The sequence below is a fragment of the Pipistrellus kuhlii genome, unplaced genomic scaffold (assembly GCF_014108245.1).
Source record: "Pipistrellus kuhlii isolate mPipKuh1 unplaced genomic scaffold, mPipKuh1.p scaffold_m20_p_15, whole genome shotgun sequence".
Taxonomy (NCBI): Eukaryota; Metazoa; Chordata; class Mammalia; order Chiroptera; family Vespertilionidae; genus Pipistrellus; species Pipistrellus kuhlii.
The window spans coordinates 10,055,704-10,068,725 of NW_023425460.1; the positions used below are offsets into that span (position 1 = coordinate 10,055,704).

General features: G+C 56.6%; 1 protein-coding gene across 3 annotated transcripts in view; it reads right to left on the reverse strand.

Moving 5' to 3' along the window:
* Positions 1–13,022, reverse strand: part of CDH23 (cadherin related 23) — a 387,029-nt gene that overhangs the window by 336,046 nt on the left and 37,961 nt on the right. For all 3 annotated transcript variants that reach the window (XR_006741668.1, XM_036438196.2, XM_045581750.1), the window contains exon 3: positions 9,885–9,962. Coding sequence is in view for 2 of the 3 variants with exons in the window: in XM_036438196.2 (XP_036294089.1) it covers positions 9,885–9,962 (78 nt within the window). In the remaining variant the exon portion in view is untranslated. The remainder of the gene's footprint in view (positions 1–9,884; positions 9,963–13,022) is intronic.

The following is a 13,022-nucleotide window of genomic DNA, read 5'->3' on the forward strand; positions in this document are numbered from 1 at the left end:
TTCAACGAGATTTGCAGGCCATCTAACTCGTAAAACACAAGTACCGAGTAGCTGCTGCCATTATTTTTATTTTTAAGCACAACCACCTACCCCTGCCGTCCAAAACACAACACACATTGTCTGCCCCACTATGGGTCACTTCTGAAATGCTTCTCCTGTGGCTCCACCCGTTAAAGCCTGGCCACTCAACGCCACCTCTGCCATGAAACCTCCTCCATCGCGTGCCCAGCACAAACTCTGTCCTCCGTCCTCGGAAGCCCAGGCTCCCACTTGCCTAGGGTTCTCCGCACCGAAGTGGGGCTCCTTGAAAGCAATGACCTGCATACAGAATCCCCAAGACGTGGCCGTGGGCACAGGATTTGGGGGCAGCTGGCACTAGATTCAAGGCCAATTTCCATCCTATCCGAGACGTGTGACCCTATGCAAGTTATCCCTTCGGAGCACCTGTGTCCTCAGGGTATAATGGAGGCTGCGAGGCCCGTTTTCCCGGTTTGCTCTTCGGATTCAGTGAAGCCATGTGTGGGAGGAGCTTAGCTAGACACAGAGTAGGTGCAGATGAAAGACAGGTGCCGTTTTCCCAGTGATCTCTCACGGATGCGTCCTACCCCACTCCGGAGCACGGCCTGGCACAGGTGTGAAGTGTCTAACACATTAACAGTCTGCCTGCACGACAGGTGGCGCATCATCGTTATCATTAGTGTCATTATGGCTGCATCCAGAACACCCACCCGACCCCCACCCCTGTGCTGAGGCCCAGTCCACAGCGGGGGCTGTACGTGGGCCCAGACAGGAGCCTCTTGAGAGTGGCTACAGCCCATAAGATCCCTCAGAGGGCCAGAGGGCACGAATCTGTCATGTCTCCCTCTTTTTCTTCCTTCCCTGGAGGAAGACAGAGAGAGCAAGGCCACAGAAGCATCCGGGACCTCCCAGGGGTCCTGAGAGTCACCCCACCTCCCAGGAGGAAGAGTAAAGGCAATAAGAACGTAGGGCCACCGCCCCTGAGTCCCAGCATCGGGTCATCTGGACAGATACTGGGTCACCTCCTTCCCCTAAAACTATGCCCCCTCCAGCCTGAATGTCCCCCAGCGAGCCTCAGTAAGGGCTAACCCACATGTGTCAAACACAAGGCCCGGGGGCCAAATCCGTCCCGCCAGGCCTTGCAATGTGGCCCGCACCGCGCTGTCATCACTGCACTCCGCTGCGTTTCCATCACAATGACAGTTTATGACTGTTCAGTAAACCATTCGGCCCGCGATTTAGGCTGGATTTTAGATTTTGGCCCCTTCTCTGATTGAGTTCGACACCCCTAGTAACCTTACTTCCCTTCCTTAAGCGCTCTACCCCAAGATTGTAAAAGCTGAGAGGCACCTGGAGCCCTTTCTTCAAACTACGTCCTAAGCTCTCACCCCACCAATCCAAGATGCCCTTCTTCCCCAGGCCCTGAGGAAGCACGAACTGCACTGGCAGAGCCCCTGTGAGTCCCTTCTGCAGCTGGTGTGTGAATTCAGGGCAGGCTGCAGTCTGGAATCCAACAGTAATTCGCTGGGGCCCTTGGGAAAGCTCCCCGTCTTGGGCCTCAGTTTCTCCATCTGTAAAGTGGGAGTGTTTGACTAAGGCAGTGGTCATCAAATTGTCCCAAAGGGGGCTGTAGGGGTTCATCATAGGCTCTATGAAGAGCCTTGGGGATTGGGGGGAGGGGGGTGTCAAAGTGAGGTGAGAAATATCAGAGCCCTCCTGTCTCCCACTGACCTTAACTTCAACCAAAGATGATAATTTCTCCTTTGCACCTATTATTGTCTAACATATTCTATTTTTTGTATTATTACTGGCTCTTGGGCTATATTGCCTCTGTACAGGCGGTTGGCAGAAAAGACCAAGCCATGCTCAAAGCACACACCCAGCTGATGCTGGGATCCACTGGACTCCTCACATCCACATCCCTCCAGCCCAGTGTTTCCCAAACTTCTCTCATGATGAGAGTCACCTGGTGGAGTTGTTAAACTACAGATTCCTGAATCCCAACTAAGTGCTAAACTAGAATTTTGGGGAACATAAAAGTAAAATTGTATACTTTTTTGGGAACATATAGGTAAAGTTGTATACTTAACTAGTGCTCTAAGCTTTTACCTATATGTTCCCAAAAATTCTAGTTTAGCACTTCTTAGTTGGGATTCAGGAATCTGTAGTTTAACAACTCCACCAGGTGACTCTCATCATGAGAGAAGTTTGGGAAACACTGCTCTAGTCTTACGATTCCTTGCTGAGGAAATGCTCTGCGACACCAGGGGCCCCTGTCCCCTGTGTCAGTCCTAAGGAACTCTCTGGTTAAGAGGAAAATCACTCTCAGCCCCCATCCTCTCCTGAGAGATGCTTTCATCCCTTTAGAGATACAATGGGAGAGAGGCACAGGGAGGGAGGGACCGCCCCTTCCAGACACTAGGTACCGAGGACTCCTGTTCTCCCCCTCGCCCATCCCTTCCACGTCTTCTCCGGAATCCCAGGCCCAGACATCTCGCCATCCCCGCGTGCTCGCTGCCCACACAGCCTGCCACTCCCGCCAGCCGCCCGCTCTGTGCTCCACGGGGGCTGCCCCTGCAGGGAGCTGTCCACGCGCCCACAGGGGCACAGCTCCTCCATCTGCGGAGACCGCCGACGCAGGGTCAGCCCACGGAAAATTGCTCTCCCTGGGTCCAGACGAAACAGCTGGGCATTGATGGGGTTTGCAGAGAAATTAATCAGCGCTGACTGGCAGCAGTGCCAGGCGCTACCTGGGCCCGATCCATCCTAATGAATCCCGGCTCCCGCCTTAATGGCTCCTGACAAGACTAATTCAGTCGTGTAGGTGATTAGCGTGGGCACTGCCATCTGAATTGTGGCTCAGGACGCTTTGGGAGTGCTGGAGGGTCTGCCCGGGGGCACCAATCTCGGGGGCACAGAGGGACAGGGAAACAAGGGCAGGAGGATCGGCAAGACACTCACCCTCCACATCCTCTCATTCCCGCCTTCATCCCGCTGCTCATCTGACCAGCTTCTGTGGAGCCCCTCTGTACCCCGCACTGTGCTTGGCACAGAGGGCACGCAGGCTCAGCCTGCTCAGCTGTGAGGTGGGGATGAGGACACCTCTGAGCGTCACCGTGAGGCCCATGGGAGGCCACGCACGGAGAATGCTTCTCCGAGGGCCCCGGCAGGAGGCTGGCGGTCAATAAACACGCGCTAATATTATCGCTCACAATCCTAGGCTGTGTATAAACGTGAAAATTATAATTAAGTGTAATGTCGATACTAATAAAAGTAATAAGTGAAAATGAACAGCCAAGGGGGAGGTACGCATAGATCGCAAGCGAGAACGCACTAAGAGCTTTCAGAGATGGCCACAAAGCAGACAGGGGGTGGGGAGGCTGCGGGCCTCACAGAGCAGCTGGCATCTGAGCTCGGCCCTGAGAGGAGAGGAGAGGAGAGGAGGAATTCACGGGCACACCTGGCCTGGGAACAGCACGGGCATGGGACAGTGGTGAGGCCGCAGAAGATGCCAGGATGCTGCGTGGGTCACCAGGGCCAGAAAGCAGGGCGCCTCTGGGCAGTGGTGGGTGCCAGGGAGGCATCTGGCCGGAGCTATGTAAAATGGGGATAGGAGGAGTGACCTCAGTGGCCAGCCCCGAGGGACACTACCCCTCCAGGTCCTAAGGCGTGAGAATCGGTGGCAGCTGAGGTAGAAGTCCCCAGCCCCTCTCAGGGCTCCTCGGTCAGGTGGTACCTCCGAGCTGGACTTCATGCTGCTGCTGTGTCCCTCCCTGGCGCGGCGCCCCGAGGGTCTCCAGCAAACGCCACACGCAACTCCGCGGGCAGCTGGGGTGATAAAACCACCACGCTGGCACTTCCAGCATCTGTGCTGTTTGGGGACAAGTCATCTGGGTCCCACCCTCTGGGCAGCCATCCTTGCTGTCACCAACACTTCGCTCCTGACACGCCCTCGGGAGGGGAGCGCCTGGCCTGAGACTCCAGGGGGGATGGGGAGCAGGCATGGAGCCATCCCCAGTCCTGCTCAAAGATCCCCCCACATGCTCACAAATTCCAGACTCCATGCCTGTCCCCAAGGCACCCAAACCCCAGATGCAAGCCAGGCATGGGCCTGAGCCCTGGGGACACAGATAGGGCCCTGGCCGCCCGGAAGCATTCACAGAGCAACAGGGGAGACAGATGAGCAGCAGAGTCACAGCGGCACCCCAGCGGGGACTGACGGGGAGGGAAGGAAGCCACACCTGAACCCGCCTGGAGAGCCTCCGAGGTGGTGGCCTCTGACCTGATGCCCAGCACAGGCTCACCCACCATGCTCCAGTGGCAGGAGCGGCCCCTGCAAAGGCTGAGAGGCCAGAACCCACCTCTCCTGCCCAAGGAGCTGCCAGGAGACCAGCATGGCTGGAGGGGAGCGCGCGGGGGAAGGAAAAAGGGGAAGACAGTGGGGAGGTGGGAGAGCAGCAGGGCCAGGGCTGCAAACAGCTTTCACACCATTTAGGAACGCTGGCTTTTGTTCCAAGAGGGATGGGGGGATTGAGCCAACCTAATGACAGGCTCTGTCCCGGGCTGCAAAGAACCACTCGCTCACTCAGCTGCTCTGGTGAGAACAGGCTGCCGCAGGCAGACCACAGAGACCATCAGGGAGCTGCCTGGTAACCCCAGCTTGGACCCCAGGGGTAGCTGAGGAAAGGTGGGAAGCGAGAAGGTTCTGGAAATATCTTGAAGCTAGAGCCACAGGACATCCAGATGAACTGGAGGAGAGGTAAGGGGGAAAGGGAAGAGTCAGGGATGACCCCAAGCTTCTGGCCTGAGCAACTGGAAGGAGGGAGGCGCCGCTAACTGAGACAGGACAGGCTGCAGGGGCGGCAGGTGTTTTGGGGGAGCATCAGGATTCGGCGTTAGACAGGCTGAGGTGGAGAGCCCTTAGACATCCAGGTGGAAATGGTGAGCAGAGGTGGGTCCATGAGGCTGGAATCTCCTCTGCGAGGAGGCCCGGGCAGAAGGCAGGCATCCTGGTGTCGTCAGCATATGGACCGTACCGAACGCCGTGAGACTAGAGATCACACGGGAGTAAGAGCATGACGAAGAGATACAGGAGCTGGGCCCGGGCCTGCCAACGCAAAGAAATCCAGGAGGTGTGCAGCCTGCAGCCAAGGAGACCGAGAAGGAACAGCCAGAGGGGTGACATCCTGGAGGAGACAAAGATCATCTCTGACAGGTCACAGGGCCCGGGAACTAGCCACTGCATTAGCCACAGGGGCCACGGGTGATCCTGACAGGAGCGACACTGGCAGCGTGTCTGGAGTGGAATCGGGAGGCAACCTGGAGGCAGCACCTTTACAGCACCTGCCTTTCAACCTAAAGGTGCCATGTGGCCATTCACTGCTGACAGCCAGGGCCAAGGTGAAGGCAATGCCAACGAGCCCGACCAGACACCGAGCCCTTGATCTGCCCTCGCTCTGCCCCACCCAAGCCAGGCTCTGCAGCCAATGACTGATGTGCACGTCTGGAGCAAGACGCCCAGGGACAAGGGGGCCCTGAGCTTTAACAGCCCAGGGTGGTGGGAGGACAGAGCTAGTTAATGACTTCATTTTGCTGCTGTCTCCTCTGGCTGGGAGATGGTCCTCAGAAAGAACATCATGCAGAGGGAATTGGAACCGGAGATAGGTGAGGAGATAGTAACAGAGCAAGCAGCCTCTGCAAGGGTTTCAGATGGCCGTGCGGTGCCCTCCCATTCCGCTCCCGGGCACTGGGCCACGGCCCGCTGTCAGATGGACGTCCTGTTCTTTAAACCAGGAGAGCAGTCACAGAAACTGCATACCAACGCAGTCGAACACTACTCCAATTCGTAAAAGGATTTTAAAAAAATGAACTAATTACAACACTGAGCACTCAGTAAACATCATTATAATAATACTAGAGGCTCAGTGCACAACATTGGTGCACTGGGACAGGGAGGTGGGGGGGGGAGGGAGCCTCAGCCCAGCCTGCACCCAATCGCAGTCCGGGACCCCTCAGGGCCAGCAGGCGCACATCCCACGAGGGATCTTTAGTGCTGTCGAGGGGGCAGGAGAAGCTCCTGCCACCGCCTCTGAGCTCGCCAGCTATGAGCCCGGCTTCTGGCTGAGCAGTGCTCCCTCTGTGGGAGCGCCCTGACCACCAGGGGGCAGCTCCTGTGTTGAGCATCTTCCCCCTGGTGGTCAGTGCACGGCATAGCGACTGATCATTGTGCCATCCGGTCGATTTGCATATTAGGGTTTTATTATATAGGATAAGCTCCACATATATATTGTACATCACATGTTCTGTTGTTATTTTTCTGGAAGGCTTTAGCGGTCATTCAATGGGCAGGAGTGCCAGGGAGACAGCTTTCATATGAGTATCAGGAAGAAGTTTTTGTTCTCAGAACTAACCCTCAAAAAGGAGCTGCCTCTTAAAATGATGACTCCCCACCCTGGGCATCCAGGCAGAAAGGGATGGTCAGCCGCAGAGCTGGGAGTGTGGTCTGCCCCCAACACTGACCTCCTCATCCTCCTGTGAGCTGACGTTTTCTGACTGGCTTGGGCTATGCCGCTGGCCACTGGTATTGACCGCCCCCTGGACCAGCTCATCCATGTGCTTGTCTGTCCCCCCTGCAAGCCCATCCAGCCATCCCTGGCCACACACAGCCTGTCCTTTCCATAACAACAAAACCTTCTAGGTGCGAAGACTTTGGAGTTAACAGCATCGCATGTCAATACAACAACAATCCAGACATGGGGCTACTCCATCCCCACTTGCAGATTGGAGCACTGAACTTCTTAAAGCAAAGGGTTAGTGAGAGCCAAGTCTCAAAGTCGTGTCTCTAGGCCACCCCATTCCGCATGGCAAGCAAAAGGCCAGTCGTCTGGACAATATGCTTCAACCTTCACTCTCACCCTGGCCCCTACTGGTTCAGAGGCCTGCACCCTGCCATGTCCATGTGAGTTCACATCCACCCTAGGAATGGCCCAGGGGCCAACCGCGTAGGTGACAGCACTCAGTGGAGTTCTCCAGGCCTGTCTCATCTAAAGAACCCAGAGACATTTGGGGCCAGCTGGGCTGCCAAGACAAAGACCAATGGGTCCATCGTTTCAATGCCCTCTCACCGGGGAGATGGGAAGGTAAATAACCAGAGAGGGGCAGTGCTGTGCCCAAGGCCACACAGCAAGGAACAGAAACCAGGCTCATGACTTTCAGGCCAGAGCTGCGCTACCCTCTGCTGATACGAAAAGAAGGGAGGGGGCCAGAAGGGTGCTGGGCCAGCTCAGGACCTGGCTCCTGCCCAGAGAGACGAGCAGAGCTGTCTTCCAGTTCGCTGAGTCCTCTCTCTCTCCTACAGCCCCCTGGAGTGACGATCAACTTCCACTGCACCGACAGACACCATGCTGCGACTGCCAAGTACAGCCTTAACGGGCAGAGACCTGGGAGTCACTCCTGAAGGCCGATCAATGCTGGCTTTTGCAGAAGACGATCCAGAGCCAAAGGTGCTAGATCAGGGCCTGCTGGGGGCTTCCTTGCCGCTGTCAGCGTTGGCCAAACAATGTCCACCCCACTCCACCCCTCACCTTCCCTGCAGCACGGGCCTCTGAGGACCCCGCCTTCAGGCCTGAGCAGGGCAATGTGGAGTCACAGACGAGGTGATGAAGCCGGCCTGGCTTTCACCGCCCCTGGCCAGCAGCCCTGGTCGCTTAGTGGCTAGCCACACCTGTACCTCAGTGGCCCACCTGTCCCGAGTATATTCTCTCCACAACAAAGGGCTCTCTGGGAGGATGAGGTTTAAAAAATACACTTCAGAAAACCAGCCACAGGAAATCGTGTGTGAAGGAATGAGAAGGGACCCTCAGAACTCTGCTCAACTGTCACCGCCTCCCAAACACCCTTCTGCGGCCCCTTGCCTCTGCCCTCCCCCCGAGACACAACCCCTCCCCCTTTCATCACGCACTGACGCTTAGCCAGATGCTCTATTGCCCATAATTTCTTTACCCTCCCTGGGCCCATGGCACCCAGGCCTGGCCCAGAGCAGGTGCCCATCCATCTGATGAACTAAAAAACGAACCGAAAATAGGAGAGCCCTACAGTGACAAATGCAGCTCACAATCACTGGGCTACCTACACACGTGTGCTGGGCGCCTACTCTGCTGGCTCCGGGCCAGCCCCTGCCAGGCCTGAGTGGGGGGAGGAGCCACAGGTGAATCCAGGAGCCCACAGACATCCCCAATCCACGACAGAGGGGAGGAAACAGCTCAACAAGGTCTCCCAGAGGCTGGCAGGAACCTTCTCCAGCCCCAGAAGGCGGGCAAAGCCTCCGGAAGAACATTCCAGAGGCAGGTAACCACTTTCCTAGGAGCCCTTCAAACACTCCGATCCCAAACCTGAGTCCCCAAACTCAGCCTCACAGTGCCTATCCGTGGGGGCTGCTAGTCACCAAAGGAGTGACCACAGAGCCCCATCCTCCACAGCCCCAGTCCCAGAAATGAACCGTTACTGGGCCGTGGGGATCATCCCCACAGCAGACGGAAACACACCTGCTGTGCCCAGCACCCACTTCAGGAAAGCTCCGTCAGGGAGAGGGGAAGGAACGGCCTCTTCAGGGGCTGTGCGCATGCCCCCACAGGCACAGGGGAAGTCTGGGGCCTCCTAAGGCTCCCCACTTCAAGCACCTGCATTTCATTTTATATAAAAGTATTTTATTGATTTTTTTTTTTTTTTTACAGAGAGGAAGGGAGAGGGATAGAGAGCCAGAAACATCGATGAGAGAGAAACATCGACCAGCTGCCTCCTGCACACCCCCTACTGGGGATGTGCCTGCAACCAACATACATGTCCTTGACCGGAATCGAACCCGGGACCTTTTGGTCCACAGGCCGGCGCTCTATACACTGAGCCAAACCGGTTTCAGCTATAAAAGTATTTTAAATTACCTATTAGGTAAACATCTTAACACCCCTCTGCTCTCCACGTCACCGGCTTCGTTTCTAAGTACAAATGATGCTCCAAAGGATGGGCCACGCTGGCCCCTGAAGTACGCCGCTTCCGGCACAGAGCCCCACCCTGAGTGAGAAGCCCCAGATTACAACCATTTGCCCTGAAATGGCACCCGTGAGAACGAGAGGACAGGACGGAGGAGAGGGTGTTGTGGAGGTGGGCGGGACCTTTCCAGGCACACAGTGCTCACAGCAAAGACTGCCTGCCAATCAGAGCAGCTGCAAGACAGCTCATTCCATTCAGTTTCCTGAGAGACTTCTGGGTCCCCAGAGCTGAACGAGGGCCCTGGGGCTGTGCACACAGAGCTCCAGCTACAGGTGTAGGAGCCAGGTCCTCAGGAGGGGCCCATGAGGGCAGACCTGGGTGGTGAGGCGACAAGCTGGGGGGAACGGGGTTTTGGGGAGGGCGAGGGGCGAACACCAGGATGCTCACAATCACCTCCTAAATAGTTCATTTTTTTTCTAATGACAAAAACAGGCATACTCAATGAAAGAAACACAGTAATCCCAGAAAAGTTCAGAAGGCTGTAAAACAAAGTGTGCAACAGCTTCCATCTTCAAATTTTCACAAGAAAGAGGGAAATAACCATTTTGTAGGAGAAAACGCATGCAGAAGCGAAACTCAAGCAACGTGTGCTCAGTACGATAGCCTCTGTGGTGCTTAGAACCCCCCTCTGTGGGCATGGGCCACCGTGGAAGTGCTGAGCGCCCCAGGCAGAAGCCGTACGAACACCCATCAGGGATGGCAGGGAAGAGGTTCCAAGAGTGGGCGGAGGACGGTCTCAGTCTCTGAGATCACCTTCGCCTGTGGGAAAGGAGCCCACCTCATGCCCCCCAATGCCCGCCGGCCCCGTGTCAACTCACCCACAGGCGTGTCCTCGCTGATCAGCAGGTACGTCTCAAAGAAGTGGTTGATGAAGAAGGGCAGCCGGTTCACCTGGCCTGCAAGTCAGAGGGCAAGAGAGTCAGTCAAGTGCCCGTCTGCCAGCTTCATGCATTCTCCACGGGGTCGCCGAGGGGCGGGGCTGCAGTGGGCACTGCGTCTGTCCACTGCCATGGCCGCCTTCCTCAGGGCGAAAGGACCCTCCGCGAGTCACCAGCTACGGGTGGCTATTGAGCCCTGGTCCGCAGGGAGCTGTGCTGAAGTGTAAGATACACACAGGATTTCAAAGACTTTGTAAGAAAAGTGAGTGCAAAATACCTCATTCGTCTTCCATATTGATTACGTGCTGATCTGATAGCAGTATGGATATATTGGGTTACGATATATTATTAAAACGAATTTCACCTGTTTCTTCTCTAATGGGGCTCCTGGAAAACGTTAAATCACACACATAACTCTCATTGCATTTCTAGTGGGCAGCCCGGTGCCAGGTGGGATGTGAGCTGCCAAGGACAAGGGCAGTCTGCTTTGCTGACGGCCACAACCCTGGTGCCCAGAGAAGGGCTTGGCATCCAGAAGGTCCTCTGTAAATGAAGACAATGATAATAATACCGTGTTTTCCCGAAAATAAGACATCCTCCGAAAATAAGACCTAGTGCATGGAAAGATAAGACATCCCCTGAAAATAAGACCTAGCGCAACTTTGGGAGAAAAAATTAATATAAGACATCGTCTTATTTTCGGGGAAACAAGATAGTAGTAGTAGTGATGATGATGATGATGGCTGCCATCTATGGACCCCATCTCATTCACGTATCAGTCCTCGTGGTATGGTGGCTGCCATCATAAGCCCCATTTTTCTGTTGTAGAGACGAGGCTCAGAGGGGATACGTAAGAACCAGCCCAGAGTCATGCAGTTAATAAGCGGCAGCCCGCCTGGGAACCCTGGGCAGTTAGGTGTGAGTCTGTGACACCTCCGAGTGGAGCTGGTACAGGAAAGGGTCAGGGTGGTACCTGCGTGTGCTGAGGAATCTCACATCCACAGAGACCCCCATACCACAACGCCCCACAGAATCTCCCTGCGGCTGGCTTCCCTGTCCCGAGCCCCTTCCCATGGCCTTCCACGGGTGGCGCCATAAGGAATACACTTGCTGTCTGTCCCAGTTTCTGGTAGATTCCCCAAACCCTTGGAGGTTCCGGAGTGACCAGAAGGTCTTTTGTTAGTCATCAGGCAGTCCTCTGATCACAGCTGAGTGTATGCCATCCAGGTGACTTGGGGTGGAGCCTCTGGGTATCCCCACGATGGGGCTGGTCACCAGCAAGACTGGCTGGGCACAAGCATGTGCCAAGGTGGTGGCACCTGGAGGGGGCACGGAGCTCCGAACCTCACCCTTGGCATCTCTTCCTGCTGGGGCTCCTGAGCTGTGCCCTTGACAGCAAACCAGGAAATGGGAGTGGGTGTCCCCTGAGGTCTATGCGTCGTCCACAACACCGAACCCAAGGAAGGGTCATGGGGACCTCGATTTAGAGCCAGTTGGTCAGAAGTCCCAGGGACTGGGACTTGTGACAGGTCCCTGAGAGGGGCCTAAACCTTCCATCTGTGGCAGGTGATACGATGTCAGAGGCAGTTGGGGTCAAAATTAAATGGTTGGACCCTCGCTGGGTGTGCAGAGAACTGGTGTTGGTGTTGGAAAACAGCCATGAGGAGGTAGGTGAGGGCACTTCCCTCAGCCTCTGCTGACCAGGGAGCTGATCCTTCTCAGGGGCCCACACTGCACAGCACCCGCAGCACAGCTCCTGGTGCCCAGGCGCCCCGGATGCAGGCAGGGGTGCAGCCCTCGCCCCCTCACCTCTGCTGACGTGGGCTCCCTCAGAGCTCGGGCCAGGCTCAAGAACTCTGAGGCCGATTCACAGGAGGCTGGCATCAAGGGGACACCTCCCCCTCCTGCCTCCCTGAGCCTCTGTCCCATGCCTCAGTTTACGCTTGTATAAAAGAGTGATGATACTAGGACTTACATCATGGCTGTCCTGAGGATTAAATGAGATTACATACATAAAGCGCTTAGCGCCATGCCCCGGCACACAGCAAGCACTCGATAAATGGCAGCTACTATTAATATTGGTATTAATAACAGGGCGGCCTGCTCGGCCAGGAGGGATGCTTTTGATCCCCACTGGGGGCCTTGGACTGAGCAAAGGTAGAAGGCTCAGGGGTGCCCGGAGAATTCAGGCGCGGGCTTGGGCTGGTGGGGGAGGGGAGCCGGCGAGGAAAAGACCGCCTGCAGCAGCATCGTTCATTTTTAAATTTGATCTTACAGGACCTGCCGATAATCAGCCGCCGAGAGCTCTGCAAGGGCAGCTGGGCAGAGCGCAGGGGACACGCATCGCCTGCCACATACCAAGCAGGGCCCGTGCTCCTGGAGCAGGCGGCCGCCCTCGGAGGCCCGGCGGGTGGCCCTGAGCTGCCAGCGGGCACCTGGGGACTGGGAGGGAGCTGCTGGGGGGTGGGGTTGGGAAGGGGCGTTCTTACAGGTCGCTCGTTCTTAAAGACCCCTCTAAGGCACGAAGGCTGAGTCCTGAAGAGGCAGAACCACTGCCTGGGGAGCTCTGAGGCCTCCGGGAAGTGGGAATGGGAGTGGACATGCATGCCAATGTCAGGTGAGGGGCCGCAGCCCCAGTGCCGGAGACCGCCTCCGTGACCCAGCGATGCAGCCATGCTCACTGGCCCGGCCAGCGAGGAGCGGCCAGGAGGCCTGCTCAGGCCTTTGCTCTGGCCTTCCCTGCAGGCCCACAGGCGCAGAAGAAGAAGTGCCTGGGAGCACACAGGCCAGAGGAGAGGAGGGTAAGAAGGCGACAGGCTGGCAAGGGAGGTTGACACCTAGGGGGCATCTGTCCCTGACCCTGACCCACCTCTGACCACCAGGGATGGGAGAAGGAATCAGCCGGGCCGTGGAGTCAGCCGGGAACAAAGGAGCGGTCCTGGGGTGAAGTCTGGGGGACAAGGCGAGTGCTCAGGGTTGGGGGCAGGCGTCAAAAGGGCACGGTGAGGAGATGGTGCCCTTCGGTCCCTAAGGTCGGCCACACCCACGCAGAAGGAACACTGGCTGCTTGGGGGGAGA